General features: G+C 40.0%; 1 protein-coding gene and 1 pseudogene across 13 annotated transcripts in view; both read right to left on the minus strand.

The window, feature by feature from the left end:
* The window catches only part of FAM149B1 (family with sequence similarity 149 member B1), a 73420-nt gene that overhangs the window by 36414 nt on the left and 14119 nt on the right, over positions 1–22887 (minus strand). For all 13 annotated transcript variants that reach the window (XM_054523338.2, XM_054523336.2, XM_054523339.2 and 10 more), the window contains 2 exons: positions 14572–14714; positions 13677–13793 (listed from right to left, as the gene is read on the minus strand). In XM_054523338.2, the coding sequence (XP_054379313.1) occupies positions 13677–13793; positions 14572–14714 (260 nt within the window). The remainder of the gene's footprint in view (positions 1–13676; positions 13794–14571; positions 14715–22887) is intronic.
* Positions 4990–7135, minus strand: LOC129048455 (eukaryotic initiation factor 4A-II-like; annotated as a pseudogene).

Raw genomic sequence — 22887 nt, forward strand, 5'->3', positions numbered from 1 at the left:
AGGCTGGTCTCAAACTCCTGGCCTCCAGTGATCTGCCCACCTTCGCCTCCCAAAGTGCTGGGATTACAGGCGTGAGCCACTGCACCTGGCCTGAATGCCTGCAGCTTTCTAGGTACGGGGTGCAAGGTGAATCTATCATTCTGGGGTCTGGAAGATGGTGACCCCCTTCCCACAGCTCCACTAGGCAGTGCCCCAGTGGGAATTGTGTGTGGGGCCTCCAACCCCCTATTTCTCCTCTGCACTGCCCCAGTAGAGATTCTCTGTGAGGACTCCACCCCTGCATCAGGCTTCTGCCTGGGCACCCAGGCTTTCTCTTACATCCTCTGAAATCTACACAGATAGTGCCAAGCCTTCACTGTTTGCCCTCTGTGTGCCTGCAAGCTTAACACCACATGGAAGCTGCCAAGGCTTATAGCTTGCTTGCAACGTTTGTTTTTTTTTTTGAGACAGAGTCTCGCTGTATCACCCAAACTGGACTGCAGTGGTGTAATCTCAGCTCACTGCAACCTCCGCCTCCCAAGCTCAAGGGATTCTCGTGCCTCAGCCTCCCAAGTAGCTGGGATTATAGGTGTCCGCCACCACACCTGGCTAATTTTCGTATTTTTAGTAGAGACAAGGTTTCACCATGGATCACTTGAGATCAGGACATTTTAGATTCTCTAAAGTGGCAAGTCAAGCTATAACTGGGCCCCGCTGAGCCCCAGCAAAAAGCAGTGTCCCAAGGCTGCTCAAGGCAACAAGGTCCTGGGTCTGCCCCACAAAACCATTCTTCCCTCCTAGGCCTCTGGGCCTGTGATGGGAGGGGCTGCTGTGAAGGTCTCTGAAATGCCTTTTTCCCATTGTCTTGGCTATTAGCACTTGGCTGCTTTTTAGTTATGCAAATATCTCTATCAAGTGGTTGCTCCACAGCCTGCTTGAATTCCTCTTCCCAAAAAGCTTTTTCTTTCTTTGTCATGTGGCTAGGCTGCAAATTTTCCAAGCTTTTATGCTCTGCTCCCCTTTTAAATATAAATTCCAACTTTAAGTCATTTCTTGGCTCCCACATCTGAGCATAGGTATTAGAAGCAGCCATGTTACTTCTTGAACACTCTGCTACTTAGAAATTTCTGCTACCCAATACCCTACATCATGACTCTCAAGATCAAAATTCCACAGATCTCTAGGGCATGGACACAATACAGCCAAGTTCTTGCTAAGGCATAACACGCATGCCCTTTGCTCCAGTTCCCAGTGAGTTCCTCATTTCCTTCTGAGACCTTGTCAGCCTGGACTTTATTGTCCATTTCACTATTAGCATTTTGGTCACAACCATTTAACTGGTCTCTAAGAAATTCTAAACTTTCCCTCTTCCTGTTGTCTTCTGAGCCCTCCAGTCTTTCAACCTCTGTCCATTACCCAGTTTCAAAGTCACTTCCACATTGTCAGGTATCCTTATATCAATACCCCATTCCTTGGTACCAGTGTTCTGTATGAAGTCATTCTTGCGTTGCTATACAGAAATACCTAGCCAGGTGCGGTGGCTCACACCTATAATCCCAGCACTTTGGGAGGCTGAGGCAGGCAGAATGAGGTCAGGAGTTCGAGACCAGACTGGCCAACACAGTGAACCCTCGTCTCTACTAAAAATACAAAAATTAGCCGGGCACGGTGGTGTACACCTGTAGTCCCAGCTACTCAGGAGGCTAAGGCAGGAGAATCGCTTGAATCCGGGAGGCGGAGGTTGTGGTGAGTCGAGATCACACCACTGCACTCCAGCCTGGGCAACAGAGTGAGACTCCGTCTCAAAAATAACCAAAAAAACCAAAAAACAAAAAACAAAAAACAAAAATACCTGAGACTGGGTAATTTATAGGAAAAGAGGTTTAATTGGTTTATGGCTCCGCAGGTTGTACAGGAAGCATAGTGCTAATAGTGCTAGCATCTGCTTTGAGGGAGGCTGCAGGAAGCTTTAACTTATAGTAAAAAGTGAAGGAGGAGTAGGCATATCACATGGCCAGAGCAGGAAAAAGACTGTGTGAGTGTGGAGAGGTGCCACACACTTCTAAATGACTAGATCTCATGAGAACTCATTCACTATTGCAAAGATCATATCAAGTCATGAGGGATTTGTCCCCATGACTCAGACACCTCCCACCAGGCCCCACCTCCAGCACTAGAGATTATAATTCTACATGAGATTTAGGCAAGGACAAATATCTAAACTATAGCAAGCTATACAACAAGTTTTTTAAAAACTAAGAATAATTGGCCCGGCGTGGTGGCTCACACCTGTAGTCCCAGCACTTTGGGAGGCTGAGGCAGGCGGATTACAAGGTCAGGAGATTGAGACCATCCTGGCTAACAGGATGAAACCGTCTCTACTAAAAAAAAAATAAATAAATAAAATTAGCCAGGCATGGTGACAGGTGCCTGTAGTTCCAGCACTTTGGGAGGCTGAGGCAGGAGAATGGCGTGAACCCGGGAGGCGGAGCTTGCAGTGAGCTGAGATTGCACCACTGCACTCCAGTCTGGGCATCAGAGCAAGACTCCGTCTCAAAAAAAAAAAAAAAAACTAAGAATAATTACATTTATAATTACATCTTAAGATATCTCACGAGGTTATATCCTTATTTCAGTAACTCCATCATTGCCCAAAATATATGCTCCTTAAGGGCAGGGATCTTATCTTATTAATATTCCAATTTCTCTTCCTTCCTAGGCATTCAGTAAATATGTGATGACTCATTTGTTTCAGTGGGTTTACTCTGGAGAAAGTCAATCTAATCTGAGAAATAAAATTTTAAAAAGTGGATCTCAGTTTAACCAAATGTTAAATATAACCAATTTACACTTTGTATTGCTCTTTATATTTTTTTGTGCCTTAAGTATTTTTTTTTTATTAGGAAAATAGAATAAACCCATGGCAGCTGGGCCCATGGCTCACGCCTGTAATCCCAGCACTTTGGGAGGCTGAGGCAGGCGGATCACTTGAGGTCAGGAGTTTGAGACCAGCCTGGCCAACATGGTAAAACCCCGTCTCTACTAAAAATACAAAAATTAGCCAGGCGTGGTGGCATGTGCCTGTAATCCCAGCTACCTGGGAGGCTGAGACAGGAGAATTGCTTGAACCTGTGGGGTGGAGGTTGCAGTGAGCTGAGATTACACCACTGCACTCCAGCCTGGGCGACAGAGCAAGACTCTGTCACACACACAAAAAATAATAATTAAAAAAATAAACCCATGGCACTTTTAAACAAGGCTGGTGGGAAAAATCTTACTGTAAGACATTTTGGAAATATGTGTTAGGAGCTTTAAAATAAACATTTTGTTTGATTCAGTGGTTTCATTTGTAGGGATTTCCTTTAAGGATATGACCTGTAAGATTTAGCTATAAGAATTATGATTGGTGGGGCACAGTGGTTCATTCCTGTAATCTCTGCACTTTGGGAGGCTGAGGCAAGTGGATCGCTTGAGCCCAGGAGTTTAACACCAGCCTGTGCAACATGGTGAAACTTGGTTTCTGCAAAAAAGTACAAAAATTAGCCAGGTATGGTGGCATGCACCTATAGTCCCAGCTACTCAGGAGGCTGAAGTGGAAGAATCACTTGAGCCCTGGAGGCAGAAGTTGCAGTAAGCCATGACTGAGCCACTGCACTTCAGCCTGGGCAACAGAGTGAGACCCTATCTCAAAAAAAAAAAAAAAATTATGATCACAGAATTGTTTATAATTGCCAAAAATAGAAACTAGCCCAACTGTTTCAAAATAGAGGATTTGGGGATGAGTTCCTTAAATAGTGATATATTCATGCAATGGAATAAAGTCCTTAAGTTAATATTGGTAAAAATAGAAGATGTCCACAATAAAATATTAAGTATAAAGAGATTACAAAATGTATAATTTCATAAAAACCATATACATACATGGTAGAGAATGCTAGATGCCCCTCAATATCCATTCTCTCCTTCTTTTCTAGTAAAATCATCCCAATTGTATTCATGAAAACAACATGTCCACCTCAAAGACTGCATCTCCCAGTTACCTTGCAGCCAGAGATAGTCAATGCAATATGAGCAGAATTATTTTGTGGGACTCTGGGAAGGCTGTTTAAAGGGAATTGGTGTGACTGCAAGGGATACCATTTGGCCCTTCTGTCTTTCCTCCTTTCTGCTACGTGGAAAGCAAATATCATGTTTGGAACTCTATCAGCTATCTTGAACCATGAAGAAAACTTCAGAAAAAACGTCATGGGCTAACGTGATATGGCAGAAAGATGAAGTGTCTCAGTCCCTGAAAACACCATGCCGCCACTCTACATTGCCTTCCTCCAGACTTCTTTTACATAAAAAGAAGTAAACTTCTCTTATGCAAGAGTTGGTAAACAGATAAGATCCTTGACCATGGCAGGTGGCACTGGGATGGAGATGGTAAGAGATGAGAGAAGCTCAGCCTGGGCAAAAGGCGAAATCCTGTCTCTACAAAAAATACAAAATTAGCCAGATGAGGTGGTGCACACCAGTAGTCCCAGCTACTCAGGAGGCTGAGGTGGGAGGATCACCTGAGCCCAGGAGATCAAGGCTGTAATGAGCTGAGATTGCACCACTCTACTCCAGTCTGGGTGACAAAGCGAGGCCCTGTCTCAAACAACAAAAAAAAAAAAAAAAAAAAAGGAAGAAGGAAGGGATGAAGGGCAGTTGGGAGGGAGGGAGGGAGGGAATCGGTTTGGAGATCCAATATGTCTAAAAATTAGCCAGGCATGGTGGCTCACACCTGTAATCCCAGCTACTTGGGAAGCTGAGGAAGGAGAATCCCTTGAACCTGGGAGGCAGAGGTTGCAGTGAGCAGAGATCACGCCATTGCACTCCAGCCTGGGTGACACAAAAAAAAGCTATCAAACATATAGAATGTATACCCAACATTCCATTATGTTATTCTGCTATTGTATTATTCCATTTATACTAATAACCAATTATATTTTTAGTCAGTGGTAACTAATGGAATTCTTTGTGTTGAAAAATAAATACGAATTTCTAACAACTATAGGCTTTTATAACTGCTATTAAAAGAAATTTTAGCTAGATAAGAAGGAAAAATATTCCCATTTCCCCTAAAGCTGCAGCAAAAAATAAGATAGTATTCTACACCATAAAGTTGTCTTTGTAAATGTTATTTCTTTATTTTTTTTTTTTGAGACAGAGTCTTGCTCTGTCACCCAGGCTGGAGTGCAGTAGCGTGATCTTGGCTCACTGCAACTTCCACCTCCAGGGTTCAAGTGACTCTCCTGTCTTAGCCTCCCCAGTAGCTGGGATTACAGGTGTGCACCACCATGCCTGGCTAATTTTTGTATTTTTAGTAGAGACGGGGTTTCACCATGTTGGCCAGACTGGTCTAAAACTCCTGACCTCAGGTTATCTGCCCACCTCACCCTCCCAAAGTGGGATTACAGGTGTGAGCCACTGCGCCTGGCTGTTATTTCCTTTTTTTTTTTTTTTTAAGTGAATATACAGTTTATTTAACACTAAAACTTCATTAAGACATGTGCAATATGGCAATTTTACTGGGAATTTAACCCTATTTAGGATATGATTGCTTGCTGGGGCTTAGCCATAGGGTCCAGTTCACACTTAGCACTAATTAAATACTTGATTGCATAAATACAATACCAAATAAAATGCATTCGAATGCTTTCTAAAAAATCAATTTTAAAGGCCTTCCTACTCAGGCTAATGACAAACACAATAAGGGCAGGTATGCTACTTTAATGTAATTGGCTGATTTTATACAGCACTTATATCTTTTAGTTCCCAGATACATTATTAAATAATACAGAACATCTAATACAATCATTTCTACAGAACTAGGAAATAAATTTCTAAGAAAGAAAAATTTTAGAACTCATCTTTCATACCTATCCTAACAGTTTAACTCTAAAGAGGATAAAGCCAATGATTTTCCTCACCAGAGCTCACGACTAATGTTGCTTTGCTATCAAAATCTGTATTTCTGATCTGTTATGAGAATTGAGACAAGATTCAAATATTCCCAAAGAAAGAAGCACAATGCACATTGTAACTGTCTGTTCAACAACAGGGACCACTGCATCCAAAACTCTGTCATCCCAGGAATTAAATACAGTCAGCTACATTTATGGGCATTTCCTTCACTGTAGTATTGCAGAAAAATCGCAGTGTCATGAAGAATCCTCTTGCCTTTTTCAGTAACAAAGTTTTTAGCCACACCTTTTCTACCAAATTGACCCCTCTGTCAATTCTGTGAATACAGTTTTCATGACTGCTAGGTAGATCACAGTTTATAACCAAAGACACTTGTTGGACATCAGTCCCACGTGCCAACAAGTCAGTAGTGATCAGAACAGGGCTTGACCCTGATCAGAATTCCCTCATGATAGTATCTCTCTCCTTCTGGTCCATGTCGCCATGCAGAGCAAAAACTGTGACGTCCCTGGCATGTATTTTCTCAGTCAGCCAGTCCACCTTGCACCTTGTATTGAGAAAAATAACAGCCTGTTTAATGGTGTCTTGTACAAGTCACAAAGTATATCTAACTTCCATTCCTCTCGCTCAACATTGATATAAAACTGTTTGATTCCTTCAAGGTTCAAGTCTTCCTTTTTCACCAGAATTTGAATAGGATCTTTAGTGAATTTTTTGGTCACTTCCAACACATCAGTTGGCATCATGGCAGAAAGCAACACAACCTAAATACTTGTATTTAATTTTTGGAAAATCTCATAGATTTGATCCTTAAACCCTTGGCTGAACATTTCATCTGCTTCATCCAAAACAAACATTTTGATCCATTTTGGAAAAAGGTATCTTCTGTTTAACATATCACACATTCTCCCTGGTGTACCAACAATATGTGGTGCTTCAGCCTGCAGTTTTTGCATTCATTTTGAACATTGTTCCACCAATGCAGGCATGACAGGTTGCTTCCATATAATCTCCAAGTACCAGAATCACCTTTTGGGTATTTTTGGTTTTGTTTTGTTTTTGCGATGTAGTTTCGCTCATCTCCCAGGCTGGATGGAGTGCAATCGTGCGATCTCGGCTCACTGCAACCTCCGCCTCCCAGGTTCAAGCGATGATTCTCCTGCCTCAGCCTCCCAAGTAGCTGGGATTACAGGTATGCGCCAACATGCCCAACTAATTTTTGTATTTTTAGTAGAGACGGGGTTTCACCATGTTGGCCAGGCTGGTCTCGAATTCCTGACCTCAGGTAATCTACCCGCCTCGGCCTCCCAAAGTGCTGGGATTACAGGCATGAGCCACTGCGCCTGGCCACCTTTTGGATCTTTAATACAGGGAATAATAGTTCTCTGCTGAATAGTGGAAGGCTTCTGAAATCATAAGCATAGAGACCCCAAAGAAGAGACTTTTTAAAGTTTGTATCATCAAAGTTATCAACAACCTCCTTCCAGTTGCTCTCGATGACACCATCAGGGTCCATTCTCTCTGGGTCGCCATGTTCTCTGCTGTTATCATCCACAGAGCCACCAGACATGATGTGAAAAACTACTTAGCACCCGACTGAAAAGCTGCGTATGTTATTTTTAACAAAGGAATCTTTTAAATCATTGGACTTTGGATATTACTATATCTGGAAAATAACCTTTAATTTATATAATGTCTGTAATTCATTTATTTAACAAAGGAATAGGCTGGATACAGTGGCATGTGCCTATAGTCCCGGCTATTTGGGAGGCTGAGGCAGGAGGATCTCTTGAGCTCAGGAGTTTGAGGCCAGCCTGGGCAACATAGTGAGACCCTGTCTCCTAAAACAAACAACCAAATAAAAAGAATAACAGTTATTGGCCAGGCACGGTGGCTCACGCCTGTAATCCCAGCACTTTGGGAGACCAAGGCGGGTGGACCATGAGGTCAGGAGATCGAGACCATCCTGGTGAACATGGTGAAACCCCGTCTCTACTAAAAATACAAAAAATTAGCTGGGTGTGGTGGTGGGCGCCTGTAGTCCCAGCTACTCGGGAGGCTGAGGCAGGAGAATGGCATGAACCCGGGGGGCGGAGCTTGCAGTGAGCAGAGATTGTGCCACTGCACTCCAGCCTGGGCGACAGAGCGAGACTCTGTCTCAACGAAACAAAAACAAACAAACAAAAAGGATAACAGTTATCTTACCTAATACTGTGTTGCCCTGGTAGTTATAGTTATATTTAAATAGAGATGTGTTTTCTTGTGTGACAGAACTTTATTCTTCTCCCACATGCATGGAGGATAAAATGACTTTGCTAGGTTTCTTATTTATACAAAGAGTTTAATTTGGAACCAGTCCTTCCAGGTGTAGGCATTAGGAAGTAGAGTTCTGCATCTCTAATAAAAGTGATTACTGCAAGGCCCTCCAGGATGATTGGAAGGAACAAGTGGCCAAGAGCTATCCTTCCTGCCTAGCATCTTTTCAGGTGCTTGTTGGCCATTTGCATATCTGTGTAGAATTGTCTATTCAAGTCCTTTGTCCATTTTTCAATTGAATTATTATTTTTTTTTTTTGAGATAGAGTTTCACTCTTGCTGCCCAGGCTGGAGTGCAATGGTGTGATCTCGACTCACTGCAACCTCCGCCTCTTGGGTTCAAGCAATTCTCCTGCCTCAGCCTCCTGAGTAGCTGGAATTACAGGTGCACACTGCCACGCCAAGCTAATTTTTGTATTTTTAGTAGAGACGGGGTTTCACCATGTTAGCCAGGCTGGTCTTGAATACTTGACCTCAGGTGATCCACCCGCCTCGGCCTCTCAAAGTGTTGGGATTACAGGCGTGAGCCACCACGCCCAGCCTGAATTACTATTTTTTGTTGTTGTTAGGTTATAGATTATTCTTATACAGTCTGGATATTAACTCCTCATCAGATATGATTTGCAAATATTTTCTCCCATTCCACATATTGCCTTTTCATTCTTTTGTTTCTTTTGATGTTCAGAAGTGTTTACCTTTGATATAGTACCACTTGTCTGTTCTTGCTTTTTGTTGCCTGTGCTTGTAGCATTATATCCAAGAAATCAATGCCAAATCCAATGGCCTGAAGCTTTATCCTATGTTTTATTCTAGGAGTTTTACAGTTTTACATCTTACATTTAGGTCTTTAATCTATTTTGAGTTAATTTTTGTATATGGTATAAGTAAGGGTCCAACTTCGTTGTTCTGCGTGTCGGTGTCCAGTTTTCCAAACACCATCTGTTAAAGAGACTGTCCTTTACCCAGGTAGTCTTGGCACTCTTGTCGAAAATCATTTGGCCATAATTGCAAGGGTTTATTTTTGAGCTCTCCATTCTTTTAATGATTTTTAAAGGGTTATAATTCAGCATGTAGTCATGTACTTTAGCCACTCATTAGATATTATAGTTAGTTATTTTTTGTTGGGATATATATCTAAGCATAGATAAGCCCCTTAGCTAACTTGAAGTAGCAGAATGCATAGTTTTTCTCAGGTGGAAATGTCTTCAAACTCATCTTTTCAGGATCCTTTTCTGGCCTGTGTTTCCCCTGTATGCTGCCACCATCTTTCTGTTAAGTTCCTGGAATTTCTTTTTTTTTTTTTGAGACAGTCTCGCTCTGTCACCAGGCTGGAGTGCAGTGACGTGATCTCAGCTTACTGCAACCTCTGCCTCCTGAGTTCAAGGGATTCTCCTGCCTCAGCCTCCCAAGCAGCTGGGATTACAGGCGTGCACCACCACACCTGGCTAATTTTTATATTTTTAGTAGAGACGGGGTTTCACTATGTTGGCCAGGCTGGTCTCAAACTCCTGACCTTAAGTGATCCACCCGCCTCAGCCTCCCAGAGTGCTAGGATTACAGGCGTGAGCCACCGTGCCTGGCTGGAATTTGTTCTTTTTGTGTGTTTGTTTTTCTCACCCTGTCTTACAGTGCTGAGGAATTTCATTTTGACCTAGACACTAATCAGTTTTGCAACCATAATTTCAATGTATACATTAATTCATTTTTGTGTAGTTTTTTTTAAAAATGTAAATATGATCTGCTTTTATTTAGTTAAGAAAAAAGAGTGGCCAGGCATGGTGGATCATGCCTGTAATCTCAGCACTTCGGGAGGCCAAGGTGGGCAAATCACTTGAGCCCAGGGGTTCAAGACCAGCCTTGGCAACATGGTGAAACCCCATCTCTACTGAAAATACAAAAATTAGCCAGATGTGGTGGAGCACGCCTGTGGTCCCAGCTACTCAGGAGGCTGAGGCAGGAGGATTGCTTGAGCCCAGGAGGTCAAGGCTGTAGTCACCTGTGATTGCACCACTGCACTCCAGCCTGTACAACAGAGTAAGACCCTGTCTCAAAAAACAAAAAACAAAACCAAAAAGAAAAGGAAGCAGCAAGTTGACTGCTAACCATGTTACAGGCACTGTCCTAGGTGTTAGAGATACAAAGAGGAAGATGCTGTATTCTAGCACTTTCTTCTGGCCCAAGAACTCCTAGAGAACTGAACCAAACACCTAGTTTCATGCATTTGAGGTCTGAAAGAAAGCCAGTGTTGGAAGGATTAATGAATGAGAGAGAGACTGATAGATGTCTTAGAGAAGTAGGCAGGGGCCAGCTGATAATATAATTTTGGACTTTTATCTTAAATTCAGTGGAAAGCTACTGAAAGTTTTTAAGTGGGAGACAGGAAGGATCAACCCTGAATTAAAAAAAAAATCTGATTTAATGTGGAGAATATATTGGAGAGGGCAAGAATGGATATAATTTGAAATGTTATTTTTATAGAAAGTCTTAGCGGTTGATAAATCTTATATTTTATGACAACCTGATTTGTTAAACTGAAAGATCAAAATGAATTAATGACACATTTTCTTCATACCTCTCACAACAAAAAGTGGCAAAATAGCCTAGCTACTCAGAAGGCTGAAGTGGGAGGATTGCTTGAGGCCAGGAGCTCAAGGCTGCTGTGAGCTATGATTGTGCCACTGCACTCCAGCCTGGGTGACAGAGCAAGATCCCATCTCTTTAAAAAAAAAAAAAAAAGGGGGGGGCAAAATAGCAGTACCACAACTTACATACCCTCACCACCCAACTTGGTTCTTTAATACTACTGTATTAGCCTCTCAAAGGAGTAAGTCTCCTTAAAGTTCAGCTGATTCCGTATGTTAAAGGAAGAAAAAGTTAAGGATGGGCCTGGCACATCCTACTGTACCAGAAAACAAAGATACAGTCAAAACAAAACCAAAGGTACTAGCTTGAAGTGGCTAAGTTGTAATAATTAGAGCATCAATACTAATTATTGCTAAGTAAATATATAAATATTTTGAAATGCTATGAGTTCATAATGGTACTCAAGAGTGAAAATATAAAGTATGAACAAAGCAGTTGTTACATTAAAGAAGTAAATATCATAGATTTTGTTTAATTTTTATGGCTTCCAATAAGTAGTGGTGTGCTAATATACCTGGATAATTTGTTTCTTCTAAGTATATGTCTGTGTATAAAGTATAAATAGGTATTTGTTTTACTTGTGTAAGTAAAGAAAATTATTGAGAACTGTAAGTCAAATACCCCAGAAAAAGTAGCACCAAAAATAGGAAGACTAATCAACAGTGATGGTAGCAAGTAAAAAGGAAAGAAAGGGTATTAGCAGTATGTTGCAGAATGGTGATATAGTCAGATGTCCTAAAAAGGATGAACTAACTGCTCAGACTTGATTTCTTATTTCCTTGAAGATTAAATTTCTAAATGGGCCTACCATTGATAGTTATAAAATAAGGCACATATAAAGTTTACACTAACAGATTAGGTCGATATATCCTAATAACAGAATATGAGTTATGTAATTTTGATCAGAGAGAATGAAAGAATACATCATTTCTGTGGGTGACATTAGGTTGTAAAATTTTTTATATTATACAAAAGGAGTAAACTTATCGATATAATACATGAGATTTAAATTTAAAAAGAATGCCTAATGACCAGCAGCTTGAGTTTAAATCACTTCAGGAATAGCAAACAAATATCATTATCTGACCAAAAATCAGTTGATAACCCAGAACCCATAACCCTAACAGTAATGTTTCACTTTGTGGTCTGGTGAGACTACCACAAGCCCAAGGAGGCACCAAAAGTAAGTATTACTACAACTATTGGAAGGTATCAAATAAGTAAAACTAGAGCCATGGGAAAAAGTATAGGAATAATTTTTTAAATGAATTAAAACTATGATATTATATTTTACAGTAGATTTAAGTTTAGGCATAGGTTTCAAAGTAATCCTGTTTGGGTTTATTTTGCTACTATTTAAAAAGTCTGAGGTGTTCAAAAGATTTTGCCATTTAAAAATTACTTTGGGCCGGGTGTGGTGGCTCATACCTGTAATCCCAGCACTTTGGAAGGCTGAGGTGGGCAGATCACCTGAGGTCAGGAGTTCAAGACCAGCCTGGCCAACATGGTGAAACCCTGTTTCTACTAAAAATACAAAAATTAGCTGGGCATGGTGGTGGGTGCCTGTAATCCCAGCTACTTGGGAGGCTGGGGCAGGAGAATCGCTTGAACCTGGGAGGCGGAGGTGACAGTGAGCTAAGATTGCACCATTGCACACTGCACTCCAGCCTAGGTGACAGAGCAAGATTCTGTCTCACGAAAAAAAAAAAAGAAAAAAGAAAAAAAAAGTCTGGGTGCGGTGGTTCATGCCTGTAACCCCAGCACTTTGGGAGGCTGAGGCGGGTGGATCATGAGGTCAGGAGTTCGAAACCAGCCTGGCCAGTATGGTGAAATCCCAGGCATGGTGGCGCACATGTGCAGTCCCAGCTACTCGAGAGGCTGAGGCATTAGAATCAGTTGAACCCGGGAGATGGAGGTTGCAGTAAGCCAAGACTGCGCCACTGCACTCCAGCCTGGGCGAGAGAGCGACACTCCGTCTCAAAAAAAACAAATAAATAAAAAATAAATCACTTTTTCAACTTTTTTTCAAAAAAGTTTTAAAGTCTTTTTCTTAGACTTTGACATTTTAAAAAACCATTCTATTTACACATTTATGCCAAAAAGGAAGTGTCCATATTTTTGGATATATGTAAATATATATAGATATATAGACCTGAATAACAAGAATATCCTTAAGTACTATTATATGGTTTGTCCCCTCCAAAATTCATGTTGAAATTTAGTCCCTAATTTGGCAGTGTTGAGAGGCAGAGCCTTTAAGGGGTAATTGGATCACGGGGGTTCTGTCCTCATGAATGGTTTAATCCATGTATAGATTAATGGGTTATCATGGAAGGGGAACTGGTAGCTTTATAATAAGAGAAAGAGAAACCTAAGTTGGCATATTAGCATGTACAGCCCCCTTGCCATGTGAGTCCCTGCACTGCCTTGGGACCCTGCAGAGAGTCCCCACCAGCAAGAAGGTCCTGCCCCTTGACCTTGGACTTCTCAGCCTCCAGAACTGTAAGAAATAACTTCCTTTTCCTTATAAATTGCCCAGTTTTAGGTATTCTGCTACAAGCAACAGAAAACAGACTAATCCACTACAGGAAAGGTCTAACTTTTTGAACAAAATTACATAATGAAATTTTAATATACACAAAGACTATGGACAATCTTACAGAATTTGCTATGCTTTACTAAATACTAATAAGTAGGAAGAAGTATTTTAATCCCTTAATACAACTGGTAGGATATAATACTTGCATATTAGGGCACATTGAAATACTTACATAATGGAATACTCACATAGTAGAATCTCTTTCTTGAGACAAGGTTGTTTCATATGAAGCGGAAACAGCAGAAGGGGATCTAGGATACAATCTATAACCTTCACTTGGAGTGATTATCTGCCTACCTAGAATCCTTCAAAATGAAGAAACACAGACACAATTAAGTACCTTCACTGGCATACATACAAAATCTACATATATTTTGAACACATTTGATGGCTCAACATAAAAGTCCAGTATACAGTCTGATACTGACTAAGAATGAGAAAATGTGAATCCAGAGCCTTACTACAGGTTTATCTCTTCCATAGAATGGAGATGGAAAAGATAAACCTATAGCCCAGCTGTTAAAAAAAAAAAATACAAGAAATCTAAGCAAACATCTGTAATCTGCCCTTCATGCTCTATAATAGCCCTCATTAAATCAGCCAAAATGGGATGGAGGCCCAGCCAAATTAGTGAAAACTATGAATTATATTCTTAAAAACATGAAGCTTTATAAATTTTGAGTATGTGCAATAAGTGGTACTATTGCAGTTTCTGAAGGAAGCTCTTGAACAGCCTATGTCTGGTTTCAAGTATACATAAGAATTTAATTGTATACAACAGTGTACATTTTCTGACCATCTTGTTCAAAAGAAGGGCTTTTTGGTACTCAGATACTCAGACCTCAGCTGCTGTTGTAGAAATAGTTTTACTTGATTAGGATCACATATTGTTAGTTAAGGAAACTCTAAGAAACTTCTACCAACTTAAGTTTTCTCTTAGCTGAGGCTTTATACCACATGGCCTTATTTGCATTCATTAAAGTCATGCTCATAAAGATTTCAGAATACAAGCTTTTTTTTAAAATCTACTTTTTAAATTTTAGTATTAGCCATGAATACAAGTCAACTGGAGGGCTTCAGTACCTGAGGTGAGGAAAGCTAGCTGTCCACTGTTGGCACTCTTCTTGTAGACTCTTGGTATGCACACTCAACTTCTGCTCATACAAGAGTTCATCAATGGCTGTGAACATTGCCTGGACTTTTTCAGTGGCATTTTGATCGAGCTCCTAGAAGAAAATATTCCCCCCAAATATTTAGGTGAGCTTCACTCTCTGTTAAAAATTATAAAGATTAAAAGCAATAAGACTTGTTTTGTTTACATATTTAGTCTACTTGAAATACTGCTGTGTTTCCACGAAAGAAAAATTAAATTAGTGAGTTTTCAGATCTTGGAATTTTCAGGTATCTTCTCCATTCATATTTAAAGAAAATTTAGATAGATGCCTGTTTTTAGGCTGGTCCAAGTACAGTGGTGTTTACAGCTAATTGATCACAACCACTTTATGGATTTCTTTGTTTCCTCTCCACTCCTACTGCTTCACTTGATTAGCCTAAAAAAAAAAAAAAAAAAAGAAAAGGCCAGGCGTGGTAGCTCACGCCTGTAAACCCAGCACTTTGGGAGACCAAGGTGGGTGGATCACTTGAGGCCAGGAGTTCAAGACCAGCCTGGCCAACATAGTGAAATCCCGTCTCTACTAAAAACACAAAAATTAGCCAGGCGTGGTAGTACACACCGGTAATCCCAGCTACTTGGGAGGCTAAGGCACAAGAATTGCTTGATCTGGGAGGCACAGGTTGTAGCAAGCCAAGATTGTGCCATTGCACTCTAGCCTGGGTGACAGAGCTAGACTGTGTCTCAAAAAAAAAAGGCTATATTTTTAAAAGTAACATATTTTTATATATAGTATTAATTGTAAACACTTTGAAAAATACAGAAAAGTGTAAAGAAAAAATAAAAATTACCTATAATTCCACCGTTCAAAGATAGATTGCTAATTTTAGTACAGTTGCTTGGTTCCACTATTTTTTAGACAGAAAATCCTGTGTATATTACTTTGTATACTGCATCTTTCACTTGACAATTGACAACTTATGTTATGTCCTTGCCCTCTGTAATCCAGCCTTTAAGAATAGCCAGGCCAGGCACAGTGGCTCACACCTGTAATCCCAGCACTTTGGGAGGCCAAGGCGGGGTGGATCACCTGAGGTCAGGAGTTCCAGACCAGCCTGGCCTACATGATGAAACCCTGTCTCTACTAAAAATACAAAAAATTAGCTGGGCATGATGGCGGGTGCCTGTAATCCCAGCTACTTGGAAGGCTGAGGCAGGAGAATCACCTGAACCTGGGAGGTGAAGGTTGCGGTGAGCCGAGATTGTGCTATTGCACTCCTGCCTGGGCAACAAGAATGAAACTTTGTCTCAAAAAAAAAAAAAAAAAAGGCCAGGGCGGGTGGCTCATGCCTGTAATCCCAGCAATTTAGGAGGCTGAGGTGGGCAGATCCTGAGGTCAGGAGTTCGAGACCAGCCTGACTGACATGGAGAAACTCTGTCTGTACTAAAAATTCAAAATTAGCTGGGCGTCATGGCTCACACCAGTAATCCCAGCTACTTGGGAGGCTGAGGCAGGAGAATCTCTTGAACCCGGGAGGTGGAGGTTGTGGTGAGCCAAGATCGTGCCATTGCACTCCAGCCTGGGCAACAAAAGCAAAACTCCGCCTCAAAAACAAAAACAAAAACCCAAAACCAGAATAGTCAAAGGGCTGGGCATGGAGGTTCACACCTGTAATCTCAGCAACTCAGGAGGCTGAGTGGGGAGGATCACTTGAGGCCAGAAGTTTGAGACCAGCCTGGGCAACATCACAAGACTGCCATCTCTAAAAAAAATAAAAAATTAGCCAGGCATGGTGGTCTGTGCCTATAGTCGCAGCTACTCAGGAGACTGAGGTGGGAGGACTACTTGAGCCCTAGAGTTCGAGGCTGTAGTGAGCTATGATTGCGCCACTGCCAGCCTGGGTAACCAAGTGAGACCTCAGCTCTTAAAAAAAAAAAAAAAAAAGCAGTCAGAGGGATGGTTACAAAATGCAAATCTGATCATTTTCTTCAGATTCCTTGCTTATCCTCTACTACATCTAAATCTACACATCCTTTTACATTCCAGTGTTCCAGTGGGAGAAAAGTCATATCTATCTTTGAAAATAGTGTATTTTCACCCTAAAAATGAAAGTCAACCCCTACCCAATAAAAATTATATCTATCTGTCTGGGAATGGTTTTTTTTTTTTTTTTTTTTTTAATTTGTCCAAAGCTGGGGATGGTGGCCGACACCTGTAGTCGCAGTGAATCAACCAGGAAGCAGAGTTAGGAGGATTGCTTGAGCCTGAGAGTTTGAGGCTATACTGGGCCATGGTGGCACTTGTGGCTAGCCATTGTGTCCCAACCTGGACAATATAGCAAGACCTCTCTCTAAAAAAATTGTCTTTCACCTGATAGACTTTTCAAACATGTCTTTCTTCAGGTCTAAAAAAAATATCAGTGACTACTTCTTTGAATATTGCCTCTTTCTTATTCTCTAAAATTTCTGTTAGAAATATATTGCAGTTTCTTAATCCATCCTCCATGTCTCCTAACTACTCTTCAAATTCTGTCTTTAGTTCCCCGGTTCTAGGTGATTTTCTTAGTTCTAGCATTCAATTCGCTACTATCTGTTTCACTGGGTCCAGCTTACCTTGTATATTGAGTATATTTCAAATGCTATTCATTTTGAAGATGTTTAACTGGTTCTTCATATTTGCCTGTTCTTAAGTTAATATCTTTACCTGCTTTGTTTTATAACCTCTAATAATTTAAATAGATGTTATCTTGTCCTTTAACTCTTTGAGGACTTTAAAATTTTAATCAACTTTACTGAGGAATAACTTACATTCAACAAAATGCACATTTAAGTGTACAGCACAATGAGATTTGACAAAATATTCACCCTAGTAACTAACATTCCTTTCCAGATATAAAACATTTCTCCTCACACTCCTTTGCAGCTTTTCCAAAATGTTGACTTATTTTTATCATTGTAAGTTACTTTTGTCTGGTCTAGAACTTCATATAATTGGGATTCAAAAAGTGCAGGATGCACTTTTTGTGTTTGGCTTCCTTCATTCAGGAGAATCTTTTTGAGGTTCATTCATGTTATTGCATGTATTAATTATTCATTACATTCTATTGCTGAAAAGTATTTTGTTTTAAGACTATGCTGCAATTGGTTTATCCACTCCCCTATTAAGGGACGTTTATGTTATTTTCAGTATTTGTTTATATTGTTTGTTATGAATAAAGCTGATATAAACATTCATGTACAAGTCTTTTTCTAGAGAGATGTTTTCATTTTTCTTGGATAATAGCTAGCAGTGAAATTGCTGTCACATAATAAATGTATGTTTAAAGAAATTACTAAACTATTTTATACGATGGATGTACAATTTAGCACTCCTACCAGAAATGTGTGAGCATTAAACCTGCTCCACATCCATTCCAGTACTAGGTATTGTCAGTCTTTTCAATTTTAGCAATTTTTGTGAATGTAGAGTGGTGTATCTTCCCAGTTTTCAATTTGCATTTTCTCTATAATTCATCATATGGAGCATCTTTCTACATGCTACTTGGCCATTTATGTATTTTTCTTTCATGGAATGTCTTTTCAAGTCTTTTGCCCATTATTTCACCTTTTATTTTTCCTTTCAATTAATTAATTAATTATTTTTTAGAGATGGAGATCTCACTTTGTTGCTTAGGCTGATCTCAAATGCTTGGGCTCAAATGATCTGCTGGCCTCAGCCTCTCAAAGTGTTGGAATTACAGGCACAAGCCACTGTGTCTAGCCTTTTTTTTTCTTTTTAATATGGAGTTTTAAGAGCTCTTTATATACTTTGGATACAAGTCAGATATTGGAAATATTCTCTCCCAATCTGTGATCTGTCCTTTCTTTCCTTCTTTCCTTCCTTCCTTCCTTCCCTCCCTCCCTCCTTCCTTCCTTCCTTTCTTTCTTTTTTTTCTTTTTTCTGAGATGGAGTCTCTCTCTGTCACCCAGGCTGGAGTGCAGTGGCACGATCTCGGCTCATTGCAACCTCCACCTCCCAGGTTCAAGCAATTCTCTGCCTCAGCCTCCAGAGTAGCTGGGATTACAGGTACCTGCCACCACGCCTGGCTAATTTTTTGTATTTTTAATAGAGACGGGGCTTCACCATCTTGGCCAGGCTGGTGTCCTTTCATTTCTTAATAAGGTATGTAAAAGTAAAAAAGATGTAAATTTTGAAGGAGTTAAATTTATCCATTTTCGTAGCTTATGCTTTTGGTGTGTCCTATTTATGAACTTGTTGCCTAATCCAAGGTCTTGATTTGGTTATACATTTTCTTCTAAGGGATTTATAGTTTTTGCTCTTATATTTAAGTTTATAATTCATTTTGAGTAAATTTTTTATATGATGTGAATTCATCTTTTTGCACATGGATATCCAATTGTCCCAGCAACATTTGTTAGGGAAAAAAAAAATCCTTTCTCTATTGAATTGCCTTTGTGCCTTTGTCAAAAATCAATGGATCCTAAATGTAAGAGTTTATTTCTGGACTCTCAATTCTGTTCTATTGACTACATGACCATCTTTTTGTCAGTACCACACTGTTTTTGTTGTTGTTGTTTTGAGTCGGAGTCTTGCTCTGTTGCTCAGGCTGGAGTGCAGTGGCACAATCTTGGCTCACTGCAACCTCTGCCTCCTGGGTTCAAGTGATTCTCCTGCCTCAGCCTCCTGAGGCAAAATAAGTTGATTTTTACATATTGATCTTGCACCTTGTGGCACTGTTAAATTCATATATCAGTTCTAATTTTTTTCTTTTCTTTTCCTTCTATTCCTTAGAATCTCTTACATGAAGAATTCTTGTCTTTTTCTGGTTTTGGTATCAGGGTAATACTGGTCTCATAGAACGAATTGGAAAGTGTTCCTTGATTTTCTGAGTCTGATTTCTTCTTTAAATATTTGATAAAGTTTACTAGAATTTAAATATTCGATAGAGTTTACTAGCGCATCTGTGCCTGGACTTCTTTGTGGGAAGATTTTTTATTTGTTTATTTGTTGAGACAGAGTCACTCTGTTGCCCAGTGGAATGCAGTAGTGTGATCATGGCTCACTGCAGCCTTGACCTCCCAGGCCCAAGCGATTCTCCCACCTCAGCCTCCCAAGTACCTGGGACTAAAGGCACGTGCCACCATACCTGTCTAATTGTTTTAGTTTTCGTAGAGATGGGGTCTCACTATGTTGCTCAGGCTGGTCTCAAACTACTGGGTTCAAGTGATCCTCCCTCCTTGCCTCCCAAAGTGCTGAGATTACAGGCATGAGCCACTGTGATCAGCTGAAAGATTTTTAATTATTAATTTAGTTTATTTAAATAGAAATTACATAGATAGAAATAACCCAATTAGATTGGTATGGAGCTGTTTAAATTTTTAATTTTTCTTTAAGTCAATTTGTTAATTTATGTCTTTCTAGGGATTTGTCCATTACATCTAAGTTATCTAATTTGTTGGCATTGTTTACTGAATTCTCAGAGTACTTTCTGTAGGGTTGAGTTATGCCCTCTCTTTCATTCCTGATCATGTCAATCTCTCTTCTTTCTTGATCAAACCAACTAATGATTTGTCAATTTACTGACTTCTTTTCAAAGAAACAGCTTTTGACTTTATTTTCTCTATTGTTTTTCTGTTTTATTAATTTCTATCTTATCTGTATTATTTCCTTCTTTCTGCTTTGCTTTGGATTTAGTTTGTTCTTCTTTAGTTTCTTAAGGTGGAAACATATTATTGAGACATCCCTGTTTTTCTGTAGGCATTTAAAGCTATTCATTTCCTCCTAGCTGCATCCCATAAATGTTGGTATTTTGCTTTTCCCTTTTCTTTCAGTTCAAAATATTTTCTACTTTCCCTTATTGATTCCTTTTTCAACCCATGGGTTATTTAGAAGAGTGATATTTAATTGCCAAATATTTGAGGATATCCCAAATGTATGTTGTTGATTTATAATTTAATTCCAAAGTGGTTGGAGAACATACCTTGTATAATTTAAATCTTTTTATAGTTAAAAAATTTGTTTTATGTGTGCTTGAAGAGTATCTACACTGCTGTCACTGGGTGGGATGTCAGTTAGGTCAGGCTGGTTGATAGTATTGTTCAGGTATTTAATATCCTTGCTGATTTTCTGTCTAGGTGGTCTACAAGTATTGAGAGTGGGGTATTAAAGTTTCCAGCTATAATTGCTACAATATTTCTCCTTTCCATTCAGTCATTTTTTGCTTCATGAACTTTAAGACTTGGTTATTATATGTTACATTTATAACTGCTATATTTTCCTGATGAATTGACCCTTTTATCATTATAAAATGTCCCTCTTTGTTTCTAGTAGTATTTTTTCTTTTAAAGTGTATTTTGTCTTAGTTCAAATTCAAGCAGTTTTTGCATCTGCTTTTAATTTCTGGATGCCCTCTTGTATCTTCTCTGCATTTGCAAGCTGACTCACGGTCAGCCAGGGATGTGTAGATAGCTTAGTCAGTCCTGTGTGGATGTGTGGAAAGCTTATCAAGGCCTCCTGTGACCATCTTATTTCCCAGATATCCTTAATAAATTACTGGATAGTTTGCCAATCCATTGTTTGTCCCAGCCAGGACTAAAACCTCAAGCTATCTGAGCAACTGTTCTTCCTACCAAGTTTACTACTGTTACTTACATGCTGTTGGGCATAGGGTCTCTCCAGGTTCACTCCAAACCTACTGAGCCTTCTCCAACAGTGAGGCTGCCAGTTTTCACAGCATGTCCCTCTGTAGTAGAATAGTCTCTCACTGTTCTTAACCCAAAGTTCTATTGATTTTCATGAATAACTGCTTCTTTATTTGTTATATGCTTTTTGTCAATTTGCAAAGCCTTTAAACAGTTGCACCTCACCATTTTGTCCAGTTTCATTGTTGCTTTTGGGGAGGAGGATTTGCCTAGCTACTTACTCTGATACTAAAAGTCCCACCTCATAATTTTTTGTTATTACATTGTCTTTCTCAGGTTTTAGCATCAAGACTCTGCTGACCTTATAATAAACTGAATTGAGAAGTATTCCTTATACTTTTTGGGAAAAAAGTTTGCATCATTGTTATTTCTTCCACAAATGGATGAGAGAATTCACCTGGGCCTAGAGCTTTCTCTGTGTAAGAACTGTTTCATTTCATTTCTTGAATAATTTTACAATAATCCACAAATATAATAACCTTATAAAAGTATAATTCCACTTATAGTCACCCATTATTTGAGCTATATTTACTTCTACAAGTATAAACTCCCTCTTTATACATTTTAGACACATTTCAGACACACACTTTATATATCATATACATATTAAATACAAGCATGTATTTTGCTTTAATCAGTCAGTTGTCCTTTAAATAAATCAGACAAAAAATATAGACTTTTATATTCACCCATTAATTAATTTCTGGTTCTCTTCTCTTCCTCTACCCTGAACTCTCATCTCTGCTCCTCAGCACAGTGGGACCACCATTGCTTTGCTTGGACTCTAGTTCACTCTTACACAGTCAGAAAATTGTCCCCAGGCAGGGAGACAGAGACAACAGGAGGGGATCTGTACAGGAGGAAGGCCTGGTGTGCGATAGGAGCCCAAGAGAGGTAAGAGAGTGCCTAAGCAGTTTTTATGACCTTGAGCAGCAAGAGAGGAGTGCTTCAGTTACTCTGGCACTCTGGCAGTGTAACGAATTACTGCAAAACTTAATAGCTTAAAACAACAATAATCATGTACTATCTCTCTGGGTTTGTATGGGTCAGGAATTTATATAGAGCACAGCAGGAATGGCTTATCTCTGCTCCACAATATCTGAGGCCTTAGTCAGAAGACTCAAAGGCTGGGAGCTGAAAACATCTTAATGCTCATTTACTCACATGTCTGGCAGCTGATGCTGGCTTTCAACTGGGGCTTTAATTCCTCTCTATACGAGCCTTTTCGTGTGGTCTGAACTTCCTCGCAATATGATGGCTGGATTCTGAGGTCCACCATTCAGATGAGAGAGATGGAAAGAGCCAGCCAGAAGCTGTGTTGCTTTCTAACCTAGAAAGTCATGCAGCAAGGCTGGGTGCAGTGGCTCACGTCTGTAATCCTAACACTTTGGGAGGCCAAGGTGAGCAGATCACTTGAGGTCAGGAGTTCGAGACCAGCCTGGCCAACAAGGCAGAACCCCGTCTCTACTAAAAATACAATTAGCCAGGCATGGTGGTGCAAAACTGCAATCCCAGCTACTCAAGAGGCTGAGGCAGGAGAATCACTTGAATCTAGGAGGCAGAGGTTGCAGTGAGCCGAGATTGTG

This window comes from Pongo abelii, chromosome 8, assembly GCF_028885655.2.
Source record: "Pongo abelii isolate AG06213 chromosome 8, NHGRI_mPonAbe1-v2.0_pri, whole genome shotgun sequence".
Taxonomy (NCBI): domain Eukaryota; kingdom Metazoa; phylum Chordata; class Mammalia; order Primates; family Hominidae; genus Pongo; species Pongo abelii.